Source organism: Nomascus leucogenys, chromosome 11, assembly GCF_006542625.1.
Source record: "Nomascus leucogenys isolate Asia chromosome 11, Asia_NLE_v1, whole genome shotgun sequence".
Taxonomy (NCBI): Eukaryota; Metazoa; Chordata; class Mammalia; order Primates; family Hylobatidae; genus Nomascus; species Nomascus leucogenys.
The window spans coordinates 92,464,774-92,492,014 of NC_044391.1; the positions used below are offsets into that span (position 1 = coordinate 92,464,774).

Below are 27,241 nucleotides of genomic sequence, written 5' to 3' on the forward strand. Positions count from 1 at the left end.
TCCTTTCCATCCTCTATTTCATTGTCTCTCCCCACCCTCAACCCCAAACACACAAACCTAGGCATCCCTGTAAAGGAGGAAATATAAAAGCAAAGAGTAAGCAACTTGCTACAATGCCACACCAGGTAACAGGTAACTGGCCTTCCCTCTGCTTGGAATAGAGGGAAAGTATAAATTATACCCCTGGCAAATATTTGCATGGTCTCCAGAGCAGTAAGATTCATCCATTTGCTCACAAAAGCACACAACTGAAGCCGAGAGAATAAATCAATTCAATTCATTTCAACAAACATTTATCAAGCTCCAGTCTGATTGTAGAGTTTTTCTGGGGAAAAAAAAAAAAATTATGCACCTGGCTATTGGAGCTGATTTTTGAAGAAGTCTAGAAATGTCTTCCTCCTCTCTGAGAAAAGAGGCAACCAATTCCCTCAAATAATCAACACAGATGTATTTTATATTGTAAAATGTAAGTAGCCCAAGGTATCCCGCTTCCTTTTTGTAGGTGGAAAAGAATCCACTTCTTATCTTTCTGGGAAAACACAATTGTGTTTGTTGTATAAAAACATAGTGTCCCCATTTACTAAGAAATCAATGAGTAATCACCAAGCCATGAATCACCCTTTAGTATTTTTGCTATAAAGATGAGAAGCACTATATATTGAAACAGGCTATGGCATCGCTGCTCTATAGTATAAATTCAGACTTATCAAGAATCTACTTAAAATATTCTAAACATGCAATGAAGGGCAGGGCAAAACCAGTCTTTGCCAAACATTTAAGGAGATGTTATACCCAAATTTCCTCCTGGGAAACTTCTGAGTAGAGCTAAGATAATTTAGGCAACTTGATCAGGAGTCATGCTCTACTACTTACCTGGGGGCTTCAAGGGAAGACATTTATAAACTCTCAGACCTCAATTTCTCTCCTTTAAGACAAGGTTAATCATATCTCTTCTACCTAACTTATGGGTTTACTGTGAAGGTCAAATGAAATAATATGAAGGTTTCAAAACCATTCTGTTTTATGTTTTATGATAGACATCAGTGATGTCAGTGTTTAACTCTACAGTCCCAAAGACATGGTAGAAGATGGGAAAACAACCTCCAAAAACCCATATCTGATATCAAAAGTGTGCAATAGGCTATTTAAAAGTTCAGATGAGCCGTGGTTCTTTGTGCTTAGCCACAAAAACAGCCTTAGAATCATAAAGCCAGTTTTAAAAAGAAGGGAAAACAATTTTTTTCTTTGTCCTATTCTCTTCTGTCATATTAGATGGTAGGCGGACACTGTTTTTACTTATCAGGTTTCAAACTGCTGTTGGCTACTAAATATTATATTTTGTGTCAGTCTCCTTAATTTATATATTCAAACAGTTGAGATGAAGCAAACCTAAACATATCTCACTGAGTTAGGGCATTCCAGACTCAGCAGAATTTTTTTTTTTTTTTTTTTTTTTTTTTTTTTTGAGACGGAGTCTCCCTTTGTGGCCGAGGCTGGAGTGTGCAGTGGGACGATCTCAGCTCACTGCAACCTCCATCTCCCAGGTTCAAGTGATTCTTCTGCCTCAGCCTCCCGAGTAGCTGGGATTACAGGCCCAGACCACCACACTCAGCTAGTTTTTGTATTTTTAGTAGAGACAGGGTTTTGCCATTTTGGCCAGGCTGGTCTTGAACTCCTGACCTCAGGTGATCCATCTGCCTCGTTCTCTGTACTTCTTTTTTTTTGTACATATTTGTAACTACTTACTCTGTATTGGTACTAGAGAAACAGTAAGGGAATGTCCCTGACTCAAGGAGCTCAGTTTGGAATAGGAGACAGCCAGACAGAGGATTACAAACATGTCAGAGTACGGAGAGAAGAGGCAGGGAATGCCATCAAACCCCACTGGGCAGGGTGCTGCCTGAACCAAGTGTTAAGGATATAGTATGATTGCTAGCCAACAAGGGGTGAGGGAGGGCACAGCACGGATAAACAGACACTGTGTGCAGTGTGCACGAATGCCCCACAATGTGCTACCATAGATGGACACAGTGGGAATCAGGATGGGCCGTAGATGAGGCTGGAGGGGGAGGCAGAGGTCATGTCATAGGGACCTGTGACTGGGGATGTAGAACTGTGCTCCCTGGAGCTCCAAGTATGGGGCTACTCTGTGGAGGGAGGTAGAGGAGCATCAGGGAGTGTTGTGTCGGCAAAGGGACGGCTTCACGAGGTAGATCCTAACTATCCTTCATCCAGAACATTCTGCTATTGTGTCAAATACTGGAGTTTCCTGTGGGGGAAAAATGTTTTGCTGCTTTAAAAAATAGTTGATACATTTAAGGTAAAGAGAAATCTCATTTGTAAAATTGTAATAAAAATAACCACAGTCCAGACATTTTAATATAGAAAATGTATTAGTCTGTTCTCGCACTGCTAATAAAGACATACCCGAGACTGGGTAATTTATAAAAGAAAGAGGTTTAATTGACTCACAGTTCCACATGGCCGGGGAAGCCTCACAGTCATGGCTGGAAGTGAATGAGGAGCGAAGTCACATCTTACGTGGTGCAGACAAGAACGCTTGTGTAGGGTAACTCCCATTTATAAAACCATCAGGTCTCTTGAGACTTATTGACTACACGAGAACAGTATGAGGGAAACTGCCCCCAGGATTCAATCATCTCCACCTGGCCCCACCCTTGACATGGGATTATTACAATTCAAGGTGAGATTTGGGTGGGGACACAGCCAAACCATATCAGAAAACATACACAATATTCTTTTAGGATTCATACAAAATGCTTGTATATTTTTTGTGGACTTCTACCTGAGAAGGATCGTTTTATTTAGATATAAACAGGGTAGAAAAATCAAGGGCTTCAGCTGGTTTCAGCTTCCTAGAACAAGATGCAGCCCTGCAGGTGCGGGGTGGTCAGTCACCTGCAGATAATAAAGTGGGCTGTTAGTGAGGTACCCTGAGGAACGCCAACATAAGGACAGACAGACATGCGGACCCATTTCAGGCCTGTTGCAGATCCAGTGTTGCAGGACATTACCCAGGAAACCACCACCTCTATAATTAAGTTTTAAGTTTACTAACAGTATTTTTTTAAACAGAGATCAGGGCATGGGGTGGAGTGGGGGAGAGTAGGGTGTGAGGAGTTAATATTTAATGAGTTCGGGGTTTCAGCTGAGGATGATGAAAAAGTTCTGGAGATGGGTAGTGGTGAGGGTTGCACAACAATGTGAATGTACTTAATGCTGCTGAATTGTATGCTCACTTAAAATGGCTAAGGGGGTAATTACAGTATGTACGTTCTACGATAAGAGAAAGAGGTACCACTAAAAAGATTTCCAGTAAGATAAATTCAGCTAGGCGCCTCATACCACCTCCCTGAATGTGATGCACAGATCAAAACTGAATTTCTCAAGCAATACTTGAAGTATCAACTCGAAGATGTTAAACAACAACGGGCAAGTTTTCTAAAACAAGAAGTCACCTTCTCCTTAAAGGAGACTGAGTTCTTCACATATTGAGTTCCTAACTCTTCCCTGCTGTCCACAAAGATGATATGGTTATTATTATCACGATTGTTGTAGTAGACATTTTGTAATTTATCTAGGAAAATTGTGTAACTAGCTGCTACACTAGTCTTCCTTTGTTGTAGAGAGGAACAAAACGGACACAGCAGTTCTGTGCTTCGCCTTCCAAAGTAAGCAACAGGACCAACATCCGAAGCAATATCCGAGGCCACTGCACCCAGCATCAGAGGTTGTAATGACCCCATTGTAGACCCTCACCACCAACAACGCTCCTATGTAGTAGTAAGCATATATTTGCTTGCCAAACAGCAGATATTTCTTTTTGTATATGCAAAATATCCAAGCAGATTTAATGAAATTATACCTAAGGTTAAACTACAGAGATAAGAAATACAATCTCAATACCACAGTTAATTGGTTATTCTTTTTATTAAAGAGTCTCAAATGTTTCCCATGTACAAAATAGTTAAAAACCGTGAAGAGCCCTAAATTCTGTGCCTGTAATCCTGGCGGGGTTTCATTTTACAGGTTACAAATAACCCAGAATAGTAACTATTGATTGTTTAATTACTTGAAAGTGCCTTATAATCACCAAATCATTAAGGGGGTTATGAGATCTAAAAACTACAAGTCATGAGGGAGTTGTGCATCAAGTTATTTGGCAACTCATTGATAAAATATGAGGTGGAATGAAAGTATTTTGGACTCAAGCATTCTAAATACTTCAAATCAAAATTGAGCACACGAGTGCCAATCCATGTCCATCCCTAACAGAAAATCTCATCCTCTTTTCATCACTATTAGAAAGTATATACCATCAGTCATTGAGGCAGTGAGAACCTGCTAAAACCTTGCGGCTCTGAATTAATGAGAGAATGGTATAAAACGTGCATGTGTCTACATCCTTCAACACAGAACTACACCAGGCCACATGGGTACCTTAATAATGTTAGGCATTCCATATAAATCATTTTGCTAATGGTTTAGAATATTTCTATAACAGTTTTGTAGTTGGAAAAGCACAGGCCGTAAGTGGATTCATGGAAGCAACTTGTGGAGGTTATCCAGACTAGTGCTCTACTTAGAATTAAAGGATGTCATATCCAGAAGGAACTCTGGAGACCCTCTGGCAAGACCTCAGAAAACCTTGCCTCTGGCAAGGCCCAGAAAAGCTAAATGACTTGCTTAAGCTCACACAGCTAATGAGTCTCAAGGCCAAGACTCAGGGCCAGAAGAGCCATCCGTCCATGTCTGTCTTAAAGGCCTCCTAGCCCTACCTCACCTCAGGTTATTGACCCTGGCCCAGGCCATCAAAAGCAGTCAAGCCTTTGGTAACACTACCTCTCCCTAGAGTACCTACTTAATTCCCCTTCCACATATATCTATTCATCTTTTAAGACTCCACTCAAGAGTCACCTTATATATGAAGCCTTTCCTGGTCTTCCCACAGCCCCCAGATTTGGCTCTGCTCTGTATACTCTTGCTGTGGTGCATGGAATACAACATTGAAGTGATCTATTTTCATGTCTCTCCACGCAGAGACTTCAAACCCTTGGAGGGCAAGGACCACGCCACATGTTTATCTCTAAACCGTGCCCTGATGGCAATGCCAGGCAGTTGTTAGATTCTTATGAAGGCTGACACTGAATAAATGAGTAAAGGTAAATAAAATCCCAAGATAGAACTAAAAGGGGTAGATTCATCTCCAAAGGCAAAGATACCCAAAAGAGCACTTACACTACAGAGAGCCTCAGCCCAGCAGCTTTCTATCCTGGCTGTGCATTACAAGCATCTGGGAAGGTCTGGAATAAAACCTCCCCCAGCCCAACATCAGACAAACTAAAATCAAATTTTTAAAGAAAGGCCCAATTATCTATAGTTTGCAAAATTATCCAGATGATTTCTATAAAAAGTGAAGGCTGCAAACCACTAGTAGCAACAAGAAATCCCACACAGTCCCTGCATCAAGTTTTGGTAGCAAGTCTACAGGTTCAGCTACCTAGCAGAGCAATCGACCCATCCATATGGCATCTAGCACGCAGGCACCCACAAAGGTCTTCCCTCCATGTTCACATGACAACCATCTAATTCATTACACTCAACAGATCATAGCACAAGGTGGTATGGTCTTCAGACAAATTAGATGCAAACAACTCGGGGATCTATGAGGATGAAAAATTCATCAAGCCAACATATTTCAAAGGTGAATGATTCTCCTACTTGTTGGAGAATGGAAGTAAAATTGTTACCTTTAATTCTAGCAAAACTACACTCTAAGAACAGATAATAAAGCCTGAGGATGAAGAAGAGAAATAACAACATAGGAATAAACTTCCCTAGACCCCAAGATAACAGGAATCTGCCACCTCCTACTGTAATAAATGACAATAGCAGTAATCAAACCTTACATGTACATAGGAATTTATATTTAAATTCCTTTCAAAGTCATTAATTGATTTCAACCTCACAATAGCTTCATGGGGTATATCATGAAAACTGTCTCTTTATATTCTAATTTTACAGATGAGAACAACTGAAGTTCCAAGTAGATCTATGGCAAGCTCAAAGCTAAGGCAAGTTAAGGGTAGAACCAAAACCATATGATGGGTCCTCAATGTCTAAATAAGGTTCTTGCTGCTCCACACCCCTTCACTAATCTCACAATAGACTCTCTCCTGAGACCTTATACTACCGGAAGAAGAAATACTGTTGCTTCTCCTCCAATTATGAAATATAAAATTATTCAGAAACCATTATCACCCCACCACAGTTCTACAGTGCTGCAACTGATTCCTGTTTCCTCTATTAATCTATCTTCTCTTTACACGTTATTGAGAAATTGGCTTCTTTAAGCACTAAAGACCAAACATAATATCCAAGTGGCAATTGTATCACCAAATACAATGTAAGAATTGTATTAGGTTGGCACAAAAGTTGCTGCCGTTTTTGCCATTAAAATAATACTGGTATTAGGTTGGTGCAAAAGTATTGCCGTTTTTGCCATTACTTTTAATGGCAAAAACCACAATTATTTTTGCACCATCCTAATATTTAGTACAAATAATGCCATTCTAAGCATAAAGACCAATCAGTCAAATGTAGAATGTGGAGCACAAAGACATGTGTTTCTAACTTCATTCCTCTATGAATGTTTCTTTCAGGGCATAACATGTTCTATGAAAGCAAGACCATGGGAGGAACTGGCACGTGTGTTTGGGAAGAGAAAAAGGTTATTGAGTGCCCACTATGTGTCAGGCACTAAGCCGAGCGCTTCCACATATTAATGTTTTACACTTGAGTTTTCACTAACAGCTCTAGTCTGTACTGTTAATAAAAGATAAAGAAATCCAGGCTCACGGGGTAAGTTGGTTATGTTCACACGATTGGAACAGAGCAAAACCAGACTGGGAATCCAGCTCAATCAGTCCCGCTCCAAAGTCCTTTTCATTATACTCTTTGCACTTATAAAAATGCTCAGTTACACTCCCAGATACAGTGGAAATGCCAAGGCCTCTAAGCTTTTTCCAAACCCACATCTTGCAGCCCATTTAGGTCCCCACTCTGCCTGGACAGCATTAATTCCTAAATAGTCTACACTCTCACTGTCCCCACTTGCACCTCAATGTTAAGAGTTTTGCCATTCTGTCTGATTTTTAGAGCAGTGTTTTTACCCCCACAGAAGACACTGGAAAATCTGGAGACATTTTCAGCTGTCACAACTTAGGGGTGCTGCTGCTTTGTAGTTGGATGAGGCCAGGGAGGTTGCTATATATCTTGCAATGCACAGTACAGCCCCCACAACAAAGAATTATCCAGCCCCAAATCTCAGGAGTGCTGAGGCTGAGAAACCCTGCCTTAGAGTGATAATGTGATTTAATAAATGTTCTTCCTCCCCGATAAAATGAGACCATAACCACCATGAGGAATAACTGAGACAATATACATAAAAACCTCTGGTGCACAGTGAACACTCAGTCCTAATTAGATAATCTGATTATGCACTTCTTAAGAGTAGGAACCTCCTCAGTTAGCTCTGCATTATTCCCATACAAAGCACAGGGCTTTTTTCATGGGCATTCAACAAATGTGAAAGAATGTATTCTTTATGTTAGAAATTCTTGATTAAAAAACAAATGCCACTATTATCTATAAAACACACCATTCTCCCATACTCACTCCTTGCCAAACAGTAAGTGAATAGTATAATACATGATTCATTGCAGCAGGCTATGAAAAGCTACAGTGCATCCCGGGTAATGTTACAGAATCACCTCCATAAATAAACTATTAATAAACTTACTACTGAAATATTTTATCTTATTTTAACAGAAGGTTAATAAAGAGATCACGATATACAGATTTGAGAAAATCTCCACCAAACAGGCCGAGATTTTGCTATATGAGGTCAGTTTTGACAATATTGATTCTCAGGTCTTGAGTTCAATTATTCAGCTGTAAACTGTAATCATAAGCATATCAAATGAAAACACTGGAAGTCAAATCTTTGAATAAGCCCAAACAGGTGGGTATCACATCTCAGGTCAAGAACTTTGATTTTTGCTTTTCTCCGTTTATGTAAGTTTGAGTCAGCATGGAAATCCTAAAATAAATGATTACAAAAAGTGTTAGGATTAGCATTCACTCAAGTGACCTATAACAGGATAACATACAATCATTTTTGCAGTTTCTGGAGGTGCGGTCCCAGGACCTTGAACAACAGAATGAGCATTTACACTTATTAAATGTTCAAAGAGGATACCCCAGACCCACTGAATCAAAATTTCAGAAGTTGGAGCCTGGAAATCTACATTTTAAATCCTTTCCCAAATATTCATTTTACTTACTAAAGTTTGAGGACCTCTGCCAGGAGACCAAACCCCAGAAAATTGCTTTGCTTCATTTTGTAAATTTCTAGCATAGTCTTGCTTCTGCAGACTACTGGGAATTCATTAAACATAAGATCCACATCCCCATCCCATTATAAAAAAAAAATTGGTAGAGGATTTTGTTTATTGCTTTTGTGCAAATATATTTTTCTAAAGTACAAAGATTAACATTTGATGAAAATGCTAAAAAAATTTAAAACTAGGAACAGATATACAAAGAATTATCAAGGAACACATAGCTCAATTCTGGGCCCCCCAAGTGTCAACATTTACTATGTGCCAGACTAGGGACAGAGTGATAGCCTAGACAGACTAGGTCTCTGACTTTATTTTCCCTTGACTTATGTATTTAAATTGCTAAATACAGACATAAACAAGGAAGTACGATAATTCAGAGAGTGGCAATACCATAAAAACAATAAAACAGGTTAATGTAATAAAGAAAGTCTATGGCAGAGGGAAGCAGAGGCAGTGGCTGGCTGTAGTAGACACAGGGATGAAAAGTGGCTTCCTTGAGAAGGTAACATTTGAGCTGAGACCTGAAGGAGAAGGAGCCAGCCATGAGAGGGCTGGGGGGAAAGTGTTCTAAGTAGAGGGAACTATAACTATAAAGACCCTGAAGTGAGAACAAGCTGCTCATTCTAATAGAAATTAAATCATACATTCAAAAGGTTTTATGGAATATAAAACTATTTCCAAGCATAAAACATGACTTTTAGTAATAGAATAGTTCATAGGGATAATGAAGGGCCTCAGGTCTATGCCATAAGAATGAATCACGCAACTGAGGCTACATTGCCCGGACAACGGGAGACATAAGTATATGTTTGGAGGAAGAATGGAGAAATCTTCTTTAAATATCAAAAAGACTACACAAAAGGACTACATTCTTTTTCTTTTTTTTTTTTTTTTTTTGAGACAGAGTTTCACTCTTCTTGCCCAGGCTGGAGTGCAATGGTGCGATCTCAGCTCACCGGAACCTCTGCCTCCCTGGTTCAAGTGATTTTCCTGCGTCAGCCTTCTGAGTAGCTGGGATTACAGGCATGCACCACGACGCCCAGCTAATTTTGTATTTTTTAGTAGAGACAGGGTTTCTCCATGTTGGTCAGGCTGGTCTTGAATCCCTGACCTCAGGTGATCTGCCCACCTCAGCCTCCCAAAGTGCTGGGATTACAGGCGTGAGCCACCGCGCCCAGCCCAAAGGTCTACATTCTTGTGAAAGAATATTTAATTTTAAATTTTAAATTTTAAATAGCTCTAGAGATATGAAATGGGGTTGAAATGGTAAACACTTTAGGAAGGCAGGATCTCAGCACAATGTGATAACATTCAAAGGAATTGCAGGAAAATGGACTGACAGAAAAGTAATGAGTTCCACATGACTGGAGGTGATGAAGGTTGGGCTGGACAGCCAGCTGGCAGAGAAGAACTCAAAATGAGGACTATGAAGACTCTTAAAGCCCGTTGGAAATATACACACTCACAGCATCTCTCTCATAAGCACAAGAGCCACCATGATGGCCTCCCTACTTTGCACTTTACAACCTTAAGAAGTATTGAAAAGAAATATGAGAAATACTGAGGAATCCTTCATATTCCTAATTCACATTATCACCCTGGGATAAAATATGTCTTCATCTCTGTAATAACCAATCTATATTCAAAAGGGCAAATTAGGAGACAGGATAAACCAATATTTATTTAAAACCTGTGGCTAATTTGTAGTGGTATCTTACCAGTAAACATTAAACAATTATTTCAATTTATTAAAAGAATTGCTCTATTTTAACAAAAATGTGTCCAGATTCCATTAGGTTCCCAATAGATGGCATGCCAATAAACAGCCAAGACCTTTAGTAAATGGGTATGTGGCCTTTTGTTGGTTTATTTTTTAAGGCAGAAATGAACAGAAGGAGATGGTTTCCTCATTAAAAGTCCTGAGAGTGAATCACTATTCTTTATTATTTACCTATGCTCCTCAGTAACTAAAGCAAAAAACAGACATTGAATCACTACTTGATTACCTGGGACTAAAATGCTAAAGATAAACAAATATAACCTTGCCCAAAACAGGAATAAGCTAGAATTGGGAGTAAGACTAGAAGCAACTTTGAAAAACTAAACATTATTAAATGGCTTTTATATAAAATATTTATATTTCTATATCTAGATGTACCTGACTCACATGCAGATACATTTCAAGAAGTATTCTCTGAATACCTACATATGCTTTTTATTTATTATATTAAGTATGTTTCTTTAAAACTACCTGTAAACAAAATTATATTATGACTCTCTTAGGGCAGCTTATAAAAAAGAAACTTACAATAAATTTTTCTATAAAATAAAGGCTATGTCCATATACTTATTCATAAAATCACACCTGAACTTATGAAAACCAGGAATACCAAAAGAGAGACTTTAAAAATTAAAATCAAAGGCTTAGCATTTGATATGGTTTGGCTGTGTCCCCAACCAAATTTCATCTTGAATTGTAGTTCCCATAATCCCCATGTGTCATGGGAGAGACCAGGTGGAGATAATTGAATCATGGAGGCGGTTTCACCCATCCTGTTCTCATGATAGTGGGTTAGTTCTCATGAGATCTGATGGTTTTATAAGGGGCTTCCCCCTTCACTGGGCACTGATTCTGTCTCCTGCCACCCTGTGAAGAGGTGGCTTCCGCCATGATTGTAAGTTTCCTGAGGCCTCCTCAGCCATGCAGAACTGTGAGTCAATTAAACCTCTTTCGTTTATAAATTACCCAGGCTCAAGTATTTCTTCATAGCAGTGTGAGAACAGACTAATACAGTATTTAACAGAAAGAAAATACTTATCATATGATTTTATGTATAAGGACCTCCTCTTAGAGCTATAACATTTCTATTTATACCTATAGTATTTTAGAAACATACATATTCCATAAAAGTTGCATAATCTATAGTGCAATCACTTTTTAATGTAATTTACTTTAGGCTCACATATCTTTTAGCTCATATTTTGCTATTTTATTAAACTTTAATCTTTCAGAACTCAGAATGACAGCAGGACTGGATTAGTGGCCTCAGGAAACACAGGGTCTGTTCATGAGCAGTGCCACCTAACATCATCTGGTTGCCTAGAAACCAAACCCTTAAATAGGTAGGTAGGGAGTTATAATTCTTTAAGTAAATCAACACAAGGCCCCAAAGCATTTTTTTTGGGGGGAGGGTGGGGGACAGGGTCTCACTCTCTCGCCCAGACTGGAGTGCAGTGGCAAGATCTTGGCTCACCGCAACCTCTGCCTCCCAGGCTCAAGAGATTCTCCTGCCTCAGCCTCTCGAGTAGCTGAGGTTACAGGTGCATGCCACTACCACCTGGCTAATTTTTGTATTTTTAGTAGAGACGGGGTTTCATCATGTTGGCCTGGCTGGTCTCGAACTCTGAGCTCAAATGATCCATCTGCCTTGACCTGCCAAAGTGCTGGGATTACAGGCATTAGCCACCGCACCTGGCCAGGCCCCAGAGCATTTCTAACTACATTCTCATTTGACTAATACACAGAAAAGCTGTGGTGGCTACAAAACAATGGGGCTGGTAAAAGAGACCAAATCTCCTGTCCCAAAGTTCACTGCATTCATCATGACCATTCTTTGCAGAATCTCCCTTAAACTTGGAAGGTGCCATAGTACTGTATCAACCACCAAGAGAATGGAATCCTTTAGAATAATAATGTTGACAACCTAGCTGCTAAATATCTTCCCTCTCTAAAAAGATCTGAGACCTCTTGCCATTTGTTTCCTTGCCTTTTTCAAATAACAAGAAATTACGGATAATTCTGGATTTTCCAATTGTTCTAATCCTTAATTGAATCTCTTGGTATCTCCTCTTATAAGTGTGCAGAGTTTCACCTCTTGAATTAGTGTACCAAGCTGTGAATTGTCTCCCAAATGCATATCCTATGGGTGGGAAACATAATGAAACGGAAAGGCTCAAAGAAATGGCACCATAAAACCAACAGCATGCTACAGAGTTGCTCCTTCATATTGACAGCAAATCAGAAGTAATTTTCTACCTAAGTCAGAGCTTAATTCATTAGTTACTTCACAAGTTCAATCCAGTTTCTCAAAATGCAGTAACACAATCTTCCAACCCAATTATCTTCATTGAAAGTATTTAAAAGCCTTTGCTGAGACACATTTCTTTCTGTGTCAGACAGGATCAACGTCAAGTGAGCAGGTTGGGTAGACTACATTCTGCCTAATGGTAAAAGGTGTACAATTTAGGAAATAATCATTTCTTGCAAGGGAGAATTTTCCCCTGGACACCAAAGGAAACCTCTCGTAAATAAACATATAAATGTGTATCCACTTACAACTGTGCTTTAAAAAACAGAATCTCGAGAATACCCTATAAATAATACTTTTGACATTCTGCAGAATTGAAAATATTACAACCTGAATGATTTCTATAATAAATTTAATTAACCGAGAGAAGTTTAGGGCTCAGCAGGAATTTTTAAAAATAGAACACGAGATAATTTGTAATGGAAATGCCATCCCCTATCGCTGCCACTAGGGAAAATGATGGATATTTCCCTAGAAATTATCATGAGGAAACAGTTGGTTTGTTTTGATGGCATTTCAATAGCTCATTCAATAAAACCCCAAAAGTTTTAGTCCAAAAACAGTTCACTTTCTTTTTTTTTTTTTTTTTTTTTTTGACAATCAGAAAAGAAATCAACTCACATTTTCAACTGACCATTTTTCATAGATTATACTTGGGGAAAATACCTTTTAAAAACACTTTTTGAGTGAATTTGTAAGCAAAAATTAGTAAACAGGCAAGCAAGACTTCTTATTCCACAGCTCAATCTCAACTCAAGTTTAACTTTTAATTATTTCCTAAAATTTGTCGCTGCTATTAAGCTTTTGCTTTGTGAAGTAACCAAGTTTTCTTCCAACACTGTTCACTCAACTCATTTAATTCATGCCCTAGGCCAATAACACATCTACTTTTCCAGCTGCAACAGTTTAATAGCTTAAATTTCTAAAGTAGATCGCGTTCTTTTCTCTTTCAAAAACCAGTTCTGGCAGTGATTAAAGTAAAGGAAACTGAACGCTTGAAGAGCTTCAAATATGTGCCATCAGAATTCATGTGTCACAAATAAACACAGTATTATATAATGAAGGGAAATACCCAAATCACAGAATCCAGTTTAGACAACATAACCACAGATATATTTTAAAAGATGGAGAGTCAATCAACAAGTATATTAATTCATTTTACATTTGTTAGGAGCCATTTATGAGCCAGTGTAGACAGCACTGCAATTCATCATTCATGAACTGAAACCATACATAAGCCACATTCAGACTCAATGTACTTACCTTATAAACTTGCCCGTATGTTCCATTTCCAACAAGTTCCACCAATTCAAAGATCCCTGCGGGGTCCTGAAAGAAAACAAACAAACAATAAAAATTCAAAACAATATTCCAGGCATTGCCTTAATCAAAAGCAAATACTTCTTTAAATTAATCAAATAAATAACAACTTTAGCTTCAGGGGCTCTCATGTGTTAACATTTAATACTATCAAAATTTTAAAATTTAAGTCAGCTGCAGCTATGAAATTAGCCAAGTTCTATTTTCTTTCCATTTTACATTTCTATGAAATGTGTTTAAATCAGGCAAAAGGAGATGCTTTTTCAAGTGAAATAATAAAAAAGAAGTAACACGTTTCTCACTGTTAAATGGAAAAACACACTTGCAGGAGCTACATCAAGATGAAGTGAAAGACTTATCATCCTGAGAAGGTTCTAATGTTCCAGGGTATTTCTCTTTGAAATATCTGAGCTGTTCATTGTGTTGAGTGAGCCCTGGTAGTTAAGAAGGGTGTTCGTGCATTGTGGGGCAATCTCACCTATGGTAGTCAACAGTTTCCAAGGGAAAATAGAGTCAACTTAACTACCTCCCTCAGAAAGTTTTTCTTTGGATTCATCTCTTTTCTGTAATACTGCCTCTACAAAATATACTTTTGAGGATAGCCTCTAGTTCCTGTAGTACCTGCTGAGTAACTGCAGGATTTAGAATGCAAACTAAATTGGAGAATTATTCAAGTTCTTACCACCAATCAGTTGTCCACTAACCCCGGGAGTCAGCTAAATGTTACAGTGTTCAATAAATATCCAATAATTACTGCTATTACAACTGAATTACTATCCCAAAAAGTTGAAAAGAAAAATCAAAGCCTATAAAATTCTATTCAGAGGCAGAAATTGACTTTTACCCCTTACTGATTCCTAACTGGACAGAAATTGCTTCTTTAAAGGCATAAATCTAGGAGTCACAAACTTAAATGTCTGCAGAGGCCAGGCCAGTAACATAAACAAGTAAAGTGGTCCAGTTGGGGCCTGTGGCAAACTGGGCAACCCGAGCCTCCTTGAGGGAGGTAGGGTGTGGTATGGTAGGGTGGGTTGGGGTGGAGTTTACTTAGCTGGAGCCACTTGTTGTCTTGTCAACATATGAGCACAATATTGCCAGGTCTAAAGATTTTTCAAGAGAAACTGAACATTGTATTTAATGTGACATCTCCTATTTTTTAAGTTGTAGGCACTTAATTTAAAAAATATTCTTAGGAACAAATAAAAATAGACTGCACCTTTGGCCTGTCTCTACCGGACACTTACATGACAGCAATGCCATATATTATTACAATGGGTGGCCAAGAGGCAGGCAGGGAACAGCCTTAACTTCAGATTCAGACAGACCTGTGTTAAATACCAGCTGTGCCTTGACCAGCTGTGTGATCCTAGGAAACCCCAAGAAAGCAACATATTGTCTGGGTCTGCAGGGATGACATCTGCCTAGCCATGCTCTTCTGGAGAATAAGTGTGGGCTTTGCACAATGCCTTGCACATAGTCGGAAATCTATTAATACCTAATAGTAATCACTTTTAAGCTGAGAAATTCCACACCACCAGCAGGATTTAAATGGGGGAAGGGGAAAATGAGTTTATCCGCTATTCTGGGGAAAGGGAAAAATGAGTTTGATCTGACAAGTCAGGATGCTTTAAAGTCCAGTCTGTGGTCAATCAAACTCAAGAAAAGCCCTGCGTAGGTGCCTTCAAAGATTCCACACAGAGAACAAATAAAAACAAAAACAAAAAGCAAACAAAGCACCCAACAGATGAAGCACTTAGTCACTGAGAAAGATTGGAGTTAGCACTACATTACCTACTCTTACAAAGCCAGAAGGGCAAGAAACCACACTCCATGCTCATGTCCTGAAAAATCCAGAAGTCCAGAAGTTCCAGTTATGCCCCACCTAGTCTGGGAGGTGTGGTTCCAGAAAGAACCACAAAACTGGAAAACACTCTTAAGGGACTTAGAGCTCTGAGTCGACCAACACCCCATAGCTAGAAGACACCATCAAGGCCACCTGGGAGGCCTCAGGATAGGGAAGAAAAATTTTGTTGGTTAAACTACTAGGCCATTAGAGCAGCAGGTTTTATTACAAATGGAATTAGAAAGAAATGAGGAAAAGAAAAAATAAAAGCCCATAAATGGTGGCAGCTGTTGTTTGTTTCTAAGCTGTGCTTCCCAGTAGTTTGTTTGCTTGGTGGTGTTTCTGCAACATATTTGGAGAGAAGTTCTACATTTGCTTGAAATAGCTCAATTGTGTTTTCAACATTCATTTTTCTTGACTAAAAAAAAAATATAACAGAAAGAGAAGAGATACAGGACAGTGATGAGTGGCTGCCTCAAGGAACCTGGGAATCAAACAGGGATGTGAGACGAGGGCAAGAGCACAAACAGGTGCAGAGCAGGGATCAGCTTCTACACCCATGGGGCACTCGCCTCAGGGTCCCCTCTCAGAGCTGGGGTTAGCAGGTAGGTCTCAGGAAGATGTGGACAGCTGACTTGTGAGGCTCTTTTCTCTCCTTGAATAATCTATTCTTGGGTATATGTCCCAACCAATCAAAACCAAGGAGGCTCAATGCTGAGCTTTTAGTTCAAACTGGTAGGAGAAGGTTTTTGCTGGACACATCTGAGGGCCTCAGAAGCAAAGTTCAGAGGAACTAAAGAGTTCTACTGGCAACTGGCCTTGCATAGGCAACCAAACTGGAAAGAATCATCGTATCAGATGGGTTCCCCAGGAATAAACCCTGAGACTCCCTGAGATTTATACTGTGTGAGTTTATTGGGGTATGCCTCAGAATCAACACCTGCCGGGGAGTAAAGGAAGAACTGGACTGAGCCGAAGGAAGAGCTGAACTGAAATGTAGTGGTAACAAAAACTTCATCTGATCCATGGAAGTGCTGGAGCTAGGACAGCCCTTGAGAATTATCCTACCTGGAAGCATCAGGCCTTTGCATCCCATCTCCATTGACTAGTCACTGCATGTGGGCTGCCCCACAATACCCGTCCCAGAGGTAACAATCTTAGGTGAAGTGACACTGTTCAGCTGAGGACATTTTTTAGGTGAACGTCATCCCTAGCTACCTACACTCCCAGCAGGTGGACAACTGAGTGCCTCAGCAGTGGAGAACTGAGCTCCGTGTGACATACCGCAACATACACTACAAGCATCATGGCTAGAAATGAGAACCAGTCTGGAATCAAAAGAGAAGTCTATAAGCATCTACAGTCTACAGTATCCTGAGAGTAACAAAGCAAAATAGCATAAGAGTCATGGTATTTGCAAGGAGGGGGCTCTTTGAAACCCTACACACAGAAGTCAGAGGTATTATTCAGTGACACCTCAGGACTGACCCTAGGCTCTCTTCTCTCTTTCCCCCAATCCAAGTGCCTGGAGAGCTGAGTGTCTGTGAATAGTCTTTCACACAAATACATTTCATCATTAGTTACATCCTTGTAGAGTTGTGATACAGCTTGAACAGTATAAGCATTTAGCTGTTTTCTCCACTCTAGAATACCTCTAAAGTAATTTCCCCAAAAGGTCACCATACATCTCAATTTCTTACACGTAGTGGTCGCTTCTCAGTCCTGTCCTAGTTGTCCCCTTTGAGGCATCTATACTCCTGAGCATCACCACTCTTGCTGAAAATATATCCCCTCCCCCATTTTCTATCATTCCTCTTAGTCTCTCTCACAGATTCTATAATATTTCTTCTGCTCACACCTTCTAGGTAGGCTTCCCCTAAGGTTCCACCCTTATCCACCACTCCCCTAATTTTGTTCACTAAGTGTCAATGATCTTATCTCCAAATGTCCACCATATCCATCTACTCTACTCCATTCACACAACAGGCTTCCTCATCTTTTTCTGGGACCATTTGCTTTTAGTTAATTCTTTCTTCCTTCTAAGCTATTCTCCATACTGATCCTTCTAAAATAGACATTTCTAATCATGATACTCCATGATTTAAAATAATACAAGATATGGTTCAAACTGAAAGTCAAGGTCATATCATTCTTAGGCCTGGCCTCCATTCCCAGCCTTGTGTTCCATCATTCTGTGCTATAACCAACACATGTCCCTCAGGTCCCTAACACACCACACTCAGCTCTTGGTTCATACTGCCCATCTGCCAAGATGATTCCTTCTGCTTTCTTTATGAGGCAAGCCCATCCTTAAAAGTCCAGCTTGCTGCCTCCTTTCTGAAGCCCTTCTCAAATCAGCGTCACTGCCTCTCTCCCTCTGCAGCCGCAATACGTTGTGCACAGCTCTGTGATAACCATTTTCACATAGTGCTAGCCTCTCTTACATTTCTCTCCCTTGATGAATTACAAATGCCTCAAGAGCAAGCACTGTAACATATTTATCTTGGTATTTCCAGCACTTAGCATGCTGTCCAATACATAACTGCTAGATATAACTATTTACTGAATAAGGTTGATGTCCCACTCCCAATTCTTCAAGACAGGTATAGTGGAAGTCACAGAAAATGGCATCAGAATGTAGAGCCAAAGGTCTAGCAAACTTACATCATTTCTTTTAAATCTAGACAAGTTGTTCTACCACTGTGCCCTCTGTCCTCTTTACCCCAATCCCAAATGGACAAAGCTGCCACATATAAAAGCCCCTGTAGTATTCCCAGCTTAAAAAAATAAAATCCATAGAGCCTGTTGAAGTAAACTGTGCCTCACGTGCCTTGAGAAGACAGGCTGTCAGAATGTGGCCAACAGAATGTGCAGCAAGGAGAGGAAGCTGTACCTAATAATCATGTTACAAAGACAGGAAAGCTAAGAGATAAGAAATCCACTTAATTCTCCCTCTTGTGTTTGCTTAGCTGCTCTTAAAGCCAGGATGAGCAGCATGGAAGAAAGTTACATACACCAAGGAGAAAAGAGCAAATCATTGACATTTACCAAAGTCAAGAATCCCTGTTGGCCACACATGCCTTTATTCAGATCTTAACCTTTGCTGGGAGGCTGAGAAGAGAATTTAATTCTAAGGTAGAGTAGTTTACATTATTTCATAATGAAATATAACTACATATCAAAAGGCAGACTATTCCTTGAAAGAAAATGTAATTTTTCAGCCAGTACTGATAAAAGCAAACTTAGTTAGTCATGACAATAAAAATTACAGTAATAGTGAACATTTCATGAGGACTTATGTGTCAGAAACGATTCTAAGCATTTTTCATGAATAGCTCATTTATCACAGCTTTATCAAGTGGATGCTATCATTATCTTTATTTTACAGATTAGGAAACGGAGGCACGGAGGGATTAAATGCTTAGTCAAGGTCACACCACTAATGAGCGGCAGAGCTAGGATGTTGACTCAGATGGTCAGACTCCAAACCTTGAATTCCTAACCACTATACCATCGCTTCATGGAACCATAATTCCCAGCCCTTGATTTACCACCTGGTAGCTCTCTAACCTTCAGCCAGTTTCAGAACTGCTTTGAACCTCAGTTTCTTCATCTTTAAAATGTGGACAGGATTACCTCCCTCGGGAGCTACTATGAGAACTGTAAGTGTCTAGACTAGCTTGGGGCCTGATATGTAATAGGACTTTTGTAAATATTCATTTTCTTCCTCCATTTTCTTTTTCATCTTTGAAAATGAGTTCATGTAATAAACAAAGAATATGCCACAGTAAAATTCAGTCTGCATTTTATAGATTTTCAACTAAAAAAGCCAATAAAACTAATCTGGCCAGTAAAGGAAAACCTATTGCTTTTCAACCAATAATATTACCCACCACATGCCTAGCAAACAGAGTCAGATATTTATGGACAAAATGTATGTCTCTTTAAAAATTAGTTAATTGAGAAGGCGCATTAAGTTTTGGGGGTTCCTGGGATGTTGAAATAAATAATCTTTCTTTCAGCTGGTGAAATTTAGATGGCATTGGCAGGCTCAAGCCCAGCTTCACAGCAGAGAGGAGAGATTTAAGATCTAGGGTTTGATATTCCCTGCCACTAGGTTATGCCTTAATTCCTCCAGGTCCTCTGAATGATACTGGATTTATAAGAACACTAAATAACACCACTGGACTAAATCCCAAAGATTGAAAAAGGCAAACTTAAATCTATAACTAGGATGACTATTTCCTTCACATCATAAAAGATGATACATATTCTTTCCAATGCCTCCCCACTTCTTTGAAAATGAAATTGACACAGATCATGAGCAAATGGCCTACACAGACTCCAGACACCCCTCCTCCAAAACGCCTCTTAAAGACACAGCCGTTCTGTGACAGAATCTTTTACTTGAGGCCACCAGTCCTCTGGCAGGGTAAAATACACACAACAGAATACGGATGGCTGATAGTGCTCCCAGAATGACTGCTACCCCCGGATTCCCTATTGACATCTGCCAAACGATTGTGCTTACTCTAAACTTATGGGCCTTAAGAAGACCAAAATGTTATTTCTTTCAGAACCATATTTAGCAGCTGTTTTGTTTGGTTTCAGCCCTAACTGACAAGCATATGCTTACAAAAGCAAAACAGAACAAAGAAAACAGGAACAGTAGGAGAACTCTCCACATTTATCTTGAGCCTTCAGGCTTTTCAACATCATCTTCGAAAGTACAGCATTAGGAAACTGTGCTGACTCAACAACCCCCGGATTCTAGTTTATGCTGCACTCGCGGCCAGGCAAGGTCCCTCAAAGGTAATTTTTTACTTTAACTTCCCCTCTTCTAAAGCAGTAGAGGTTTGCAGAGTCAAAGGTCTTGCTTTACACAGTAAGATTTATTTAATCCCTGACTGCTACCTGGCACCCCCCCTCACCACCTACTGTGTGTTATACACTGTCCAAGGTAGAGGCAGTGGGGTACATGGCCCCTGCTTCATGGTGCTTCCAATCTAAGGAAGGAAGCAGACATGAGCAAATTACTACACGTACACAGTGATTAGATCATCATAATGACAAGCAGCATATGAGAAAAGGTGCTCCAAAAGTATTGATCCAGGAGATCTGGAATAAAGCCCAGAAGCATATCTTCATTAACCTGCTGGCCCAAAGAAGTCATCTCAAGTGGAATAGATAATTCAAGTAAAAAACATAAATGTATAGAGATAGATAGATGATAGATAGATAGATGATAGATAGATAGATAAATAGATAGATAGATAGATAGATAGATAGATAGATAGATAGATAGATGAGAGAGATATGGGTATAGGTAGGTAAAATATTGATTGTTGATTTTTCTTACTTGATCATCAGTGTAGGACAAATTAAACTATGCAAACCTATCACAGGACTGGTCCAAAACAATTAGGGTTCAAGTCTGGATTCCACTCCTTACTAGAGTTCTTTCACCCCTCATATTCCAGTTTTTTTCATCTGTAATTTGGGAAAGTGCCCTTTGGCCTGCATTTTTACGATGTCGCATCCTGCGTATGAATGTTCTAGGTAACTCCCCAGCTCCCTGTGTCAAGCATCATCTTTTGGGAAGGGCTGTCCTGAGTGTAGGCTGACTCCAGGACACAAACTGCTCCGATAGAGCTGTTCCTGGCTAGTATTGGTATCCTCTTACCAATACCAGCCCCTCAATGATCTGCTGGCTACTGGCAGAATCAAAACATAGTCACAGCCAAACCTCCAGGAACTGACCCTCGATACTGGTAGCTTCCAGTTTGGCTTTCATCTCTCAGAACAGGAAGACTGGAGCCTCCTCACCTCCTGTTTAGTTTGCAGTCTGCTTAGTTTCACCTGCTAATGTGCAGCAGCCAGCAGTGACACTGCTTTAGATCACCCTGCCCCTGCTCAGCTGCTTCACTCAAGACCCTGCAGCTCCAGCCTGTCCTCACAAAGTCAGCCTTTAGAACTGGATTTGAAACATCACTCCTCGGATTAATCGCTGCAAAACCTTAAGCTATACAATAAGCTATAATAGACATCATCATTGTCGCTGGGATAGGCCATAGCCTAAATGCTTTCCATACATTTTCATATTTCATCCTTATAGCAACCTGAGAAATAGGTATTACTAACCCCAATTTTCAGATGGTAAAACTAAGGCGTCAAGGAATTAAGTAACTTGCCCAAGATTAAACAGTAAGTGGTAGAGACAGCAGGCAAGACCAGACTGTCAAGTAAAGGTAAAAATACCTGTCATGGAAGATGGTTCTGAGAATCCAAAACAACATATATAAAGCATTTAGCACAATGCATGGCAGTGCTTAATAAATAATGGCTACTGATATACTGCTGTTGCTGGTGGTATTAAGACAAGTTTCCCAAGGTGATGACAGCATTGGTTCATAGTAGAGCCAGGATTCAAATCCAGGTATTTTGAATCCAAGTCCATTATTACCCATTTCTCTACAAACGGCCAGTGCTGAAATTAACTTGGGGTTATGGAGACGCTGAAGGCCTTGTGGGTTAACAATGGAGCCAGAGAATGGGCAGTGACCTCAGGACAGGCAACCACAACGAGCCGAGTGGCTGGGAGCATAGAAGTTGTCTACACCATGGTTGCTCAGAGCCAGAAGCCCCAGAGAGGGAGAGCAAACAGGCTCTCAGATTTCTATCTGAAGCTAGTTTCTTTTTTTCCTACTTTGCCTTTAGCTAGGATGAACTAATTACTTTAAGCTAACCAGTTAATTGACAGTGAGAGGTGGTATAGCATAATAGTGAAAACCACAGACTCTAAAAGCCTGAATCAAATCCCAGCTTCACCATTTTCTAGCCATATGACTTTGGGCATGTTATTTAATCTTTCTATGCCTGTTTCCTCAACTATAAAATACTGATAATGGTAGTACCCACTTTGCTGGGTTATTTGATATAATAATATATATAAAATGTGTAAAGCAATATCTAGCATATTGTAAGTGCTTAAAAAGTGTTCGCTAAAAATTCTTTACTCAAGAAAGAATAACTTCTTTACTCCGAGAATGAGTAACTTTTATTGGTTTTGTCCACTGCAGTATCTCCAATACCTCGATCATAACTGGGACATCGGAGATATTCAATAAATATTATCTGGATAGAGCAAGTCCTCGCATCACCAGTTCTACCACCGACAGCCACAATGCGGTAAGGTCTGTGACATTTGCAGCGAGGATTTCTGAGATCATATCAATAAAATATCTCTACCCATTTTACAGAAGAGCAAAGAGAGGCCCAGACAGGCTGTATATACTTATACAATCACAGATTTCTCCAGCAAGAGAGTTTAGGTGATTTATCTGAGGTCTTATCCTAGTTAGTGGCAGAGCTAAATGAAGACCTACGTCTTTTGACTTCTAGTTTTTCCCTCTGTTCGATTTAACCCTTTGGTAAACTGACGGAATCACTCATTGCCTTTCAAAAAGTGGGCCTGGAAAGGAAGGAAACAAGGACGGTAGGTAGGATGGGCAGGCCCTGCTGTTCTTTTGCAAAATCTAGGTAGTTGGGTTAAGAAATCGATTTCATTCATTTCCAGAAATGATGTAAGAAGATTTAGTGCACATGGCCAGTTTGACAGTCCATTTAGTAGGTCACATGCATATATATCAGCATAAAAGACAAATAATATTGTCAAAATATATTTTTCTCAGTTCACGGACTTAGCATATTCACACTCACAGTTAGCTCAGTTCAAAATTATTTCCTTACAGATGAAAACAAAGAATTCGACATAAATTGATTATTGTCTACTAGCTTACATTGCATAAATAAGTATATACAACTAAGAATATAAAACTGAAAAGAGAACAATCCAAGGACTTCTTGTAACACTGACTTGAATATTTTTTCTGATTTTGGTGCATAGCACAGCTATTTTAATCCTTTGTCAGCTGCTGGGATTCACTGGCCAGCCCTTCTCATGCTTCTTGACCTGAAATTCCCGAGTCACGACTACAAACCTGCTTGTGCACACAAGGAATGCACAAGCCCCAACTGTGTGTTCAGAGACTGTTTTCTAACACATTCAGAGTCAGAGAAAGGCACATCAACTCCATAAGGCAGGATAAGAAAATTCTTCAGGGTACTAAGCCACAAGGCAGATATTGGACAAGGATAGCTACCTCCACCACCTCCTGTAATTTTTCTCAGCTCTTCTAAAAAAGTCTTTTAAAAAGCATACATGCAGGCCGGGCACAGTGGCTCACGCCTGTAATCCCAGCACTTTGGGAGGCCGAGGCGGGCAGATCACGAGGTCAGGAGTTCGAGACCAGCCTGACCAACATGGTGAAACCCCATTTCTACTAAAAATACAAAAATCAGCTGGGCGTGGTGGTACGTGCCTATAATCCCAGCTACTCAGGAGGCTGAGGCAGGAGAATCGCTTGAACCAGGGAGGCGGAGGTTGCAGTGAGCTGAGATCACGTCACTGCACTCCAGCCTGGGCGACAAAAGCGAAACTCGGTTAAAACACACACACACACACACACACACACACACACACGCGCGCGCGCGCGCGAGTTGCTCTAAAGGTCAATATGCACATTACCACCCCCCACCCCCGCCCCCGCTCAACCTGGTCCCTTCCCTCCCATCATCAGGTTGTTGCAGAGATTATACAGCTGTTTGGGAAAATGTATCATACAGTTTACAAAGATTTGCAAACATGGGATCCTTCCAGACCTGTCAGGACAGGGTAACTTTCCAGTATTTCCAGCAAAACGAGGAGGAAATGATGGGAACCAGAGTAGCAAATATTTTGGCCTTTTGCCTTTTTGAAGATACTTAGATGAAGAAAAAGATAGCAACTGCAGGAGATGGATTTAAAGACAAGAGCTGGTTTCCTAAATAATTAAGAAAGAAAGATTAGGAAACAATTCAAGGTTCTGTTTTGAAGAAGAGCCTTAACGGGACCATTCCTCCAGAGATACTCATTTACCACCTGCTTACAACAGACCAATGACATATTATTTGCTTGAACGCATTTTCAGCAGTTCTTCCTACACCTATAAGCAACCATGAAGTTGATTACAGGCAGAGGTGAAACTTTTAGGTAAAAGGGACCTAACCCTATTCTAAGTCTAATAGGAGCATAAGGCCCCCTTTACCAGCTGCCTACCTGTCCCCACCCCTCTTCACAATACAGGGAGCTTCCTTCTTTGCCCCTTTGCAGAGGGAACCTCTGATGAGGGCAAGAGTTGTGCACACTGAAAGGGGGAGGGTTAATGCCTTTTGGCCAAGGGCCCAGGACTTTTCTATGAGTAGGGAAATATTGGCTGGTTGATTAGATCATCTGTTACTCTCCCATTTCCAGAGAAGGGTGAGATGGCCCAGAGCCATGTAGGAACAGCCAGGAGCCCAACAATAGCTACCTGGAGCAGGGGCCTGTCATCTGGCAGAGGTACAAACCAATCTTAGTCCATCACTTGGTGTCATCTGTAATGGTACAGATGGATGACCAATACCAACTCTTATAAATCTCATACAGATGTTAATAACAGGGCTTCATTTGCATCTATTTTTTTTCAAGGCTTTTATCTCTATGGCTAGGCCACCATGAAGGATATACAAGTTTGTTTGCTTGCTTATTAGTTTTGCAAGGCAGACAATATTTTGGAATGGGGGCTTTATACCATCTGTTCAAGGATCTAAAAGCTTTTTGGCAGACTCAAGAAGCTAAAGCCATTCCTTTTGTCCCTCCAGATTTCCATGGGTGTTGAATTTACACTGTCAAATAAGTTTGGGAACACTAAGTTAAAAAGATTAGCAGGTTAGGGGTTTCTTTACTGCAAGGCCTCTCAAAGCTTTTAATGTGTTAATGTACTCTGTGAATCTCCAAGACAGGGCAAAGCTTTTCACATTTTCCTAACTTGTCTGGCCACAGAACACTCTTTAAGGAAGCTTTGTATCTCCTCTAAGCACTGACATTCTGCAGAACATAGAATGGAAAATGATAGCCTATAGAGCCATCTTTTCTCTGTCATTCCTACTTAACTAAAGCTTGCATCTTAAGTTACTGTAACAGAGATGGATCAAGGCCACCCAATATTCATTCTCCCCCTGCTCCTCAACAAAAATTCCAATTTTATTTGGGAGGAAATGCACCCAGCTCAAAATCTACATGCCCTCGTCCCACTGAAGCTAGGAATGAATACATGACTAAATTCTGGCCAATGGCATGTAAGCAGAATTACTATGTGGGGCATTCAGTAGGGCTGCCCAGATGGAGCTGACTTAGCTGGGAGAAGGGTTCTTCTGTCTTTCTCCCTCCTCCTTTCTGCTGCCTGGAATGCAGATGTAATGGCTAGAACACTACAGCCACTTCTGATCCTGAGGTGAATTTAAGAATGGAAGCCTTATGCTAAGATTATTATAGCAGAACAATAAAATGATGCTATGGTTTTGATGATCATGGAACTACCATGCTACTACTAAGCTGCCTATGTCTGAACTTCTTTATCTTGAAAGAGAAACAAACTTCTATCTTCCTTAACCCACTAATATTTTGAGTTTTCTGTTTGATGCAGCTGAAATCTAATTGATTTACTTTGAAGTTTACTGTTCAGATATTTTCATTCATTTATGTTTATCTAACATTCCTTCTTTAAAGTACTCTTCTCCATTAGCCTTTTGATCTTTGGTAGAGGTGGCAGTCACTATGGTTGTCGAATAAATCTTTTTTTTTTTTTTTTTTTGAGACAGTCTCGCTCTGTCAGCCAGGCTGGAGGGCAGTGGCATGATCTCAGCTCACTGCAACCTCCGTCTCCCCGGCTCAAGCAATTCTCCTGCCTCAGCCTCTGAAGTAGCTAGGATTACAGGCGTATGCCATCATGCTCAGCTAAATTTTGTATTTTTAGGAGAGACAGGGTTTCACCATGTTGGCCAGGCTGGTCTCGAACTCCTGACCTCAGGTAATCCCCTTGCCTCGGCCTCCCAAAGTGCTGGGATTACAGGCATGAGCCACCGCGCCCGGCCTGAATAAGTGTTCTATTTCTCCTCCTGCTGTCATGTTATAGGATGGCACTTCCCTACTCCTCTTGAAGCTGGATGGGGCCGCATGATTTACTTTGGCTAATAAGGTGTGCATGGAAGTGATGTTCCACTTCCAGATGGAATATGTGACTGACAGTTCAAATCATTGTGATGACTGTGGAAGCATGTGTGGACATGATGCCTCCATTAGTCTGGTACTTGGATAGCTCATGAATAGAGTCCTCTACTGACCCACTCTGGGCATGTGGCATGGTTAAGAAATAAACTTTAGTTATATAAAGCCTCTAAGAGTGTTTGTTACCATATCCTATCCTACTCTACTCTGACTGAAAGAATAGAAAAGACCAAAAACTGATGATAATAATAATCATATTGTATAATGCTTTGTAACTTTTGAAACAATATTTGAGAAGAACTGCTTCACACTGAGTATCTCCCCATGCCCCAGACATTCTGCAGGGTATTTTGCAAAGGTTATTTTATTTCATCTCTGCATCAATCCTGTGAAGTAGATTGCTCACAAGAGAAAAAAA

At 40.2% G+C, this 27,241-nt stretch overlaps 1 protein-coding gene and 1 long non-coding RNA gene across 4 annotated transcripts in view; one reads left to right on the top strand and one right to left on the bottom strand.

The window, feature by feature from the left end:
• The window catches only part of LOC115837301, a 45,470-nt gene extending 38,597 nt beyond the window's left edge, over positions 1 to 6,873 (top strand). The window contains exons 2-3 of the long non-coding RNA XR_004032347.1: positions 3,648 to 3,804; positions 6,684 to 6,873. This is a non-coding gene — a long non-coding RNA (uncharacterized LOC115837301). The remainder of the gene's footprint in view (positions 1 to 3,647; positions 3,805 to 6,683) is intronic.
• The window catches only part of TNIK (TRAF2 and NCK interacting kinase), a 405,268-nt gene that overhangs the window by 300,191 nt on the left and 77,836 nt on the right, over positions 1 to 27,241 (bottom strand). For all 3 annotated transcript variants that reach the window (XM_003256453.3, XM_030822825.1, XM_003256455.3), the window contains exon 2: positions 13,778 to 13,843. In XM_003256453.3, the coding sequence (XP_003256501.1) occupies positions 13,778 to 13,843 (66 nt within the window). The remainder of the gene's footprint in view (positions 1 to 13,777; positions 13,844 to 27,241) is intronic.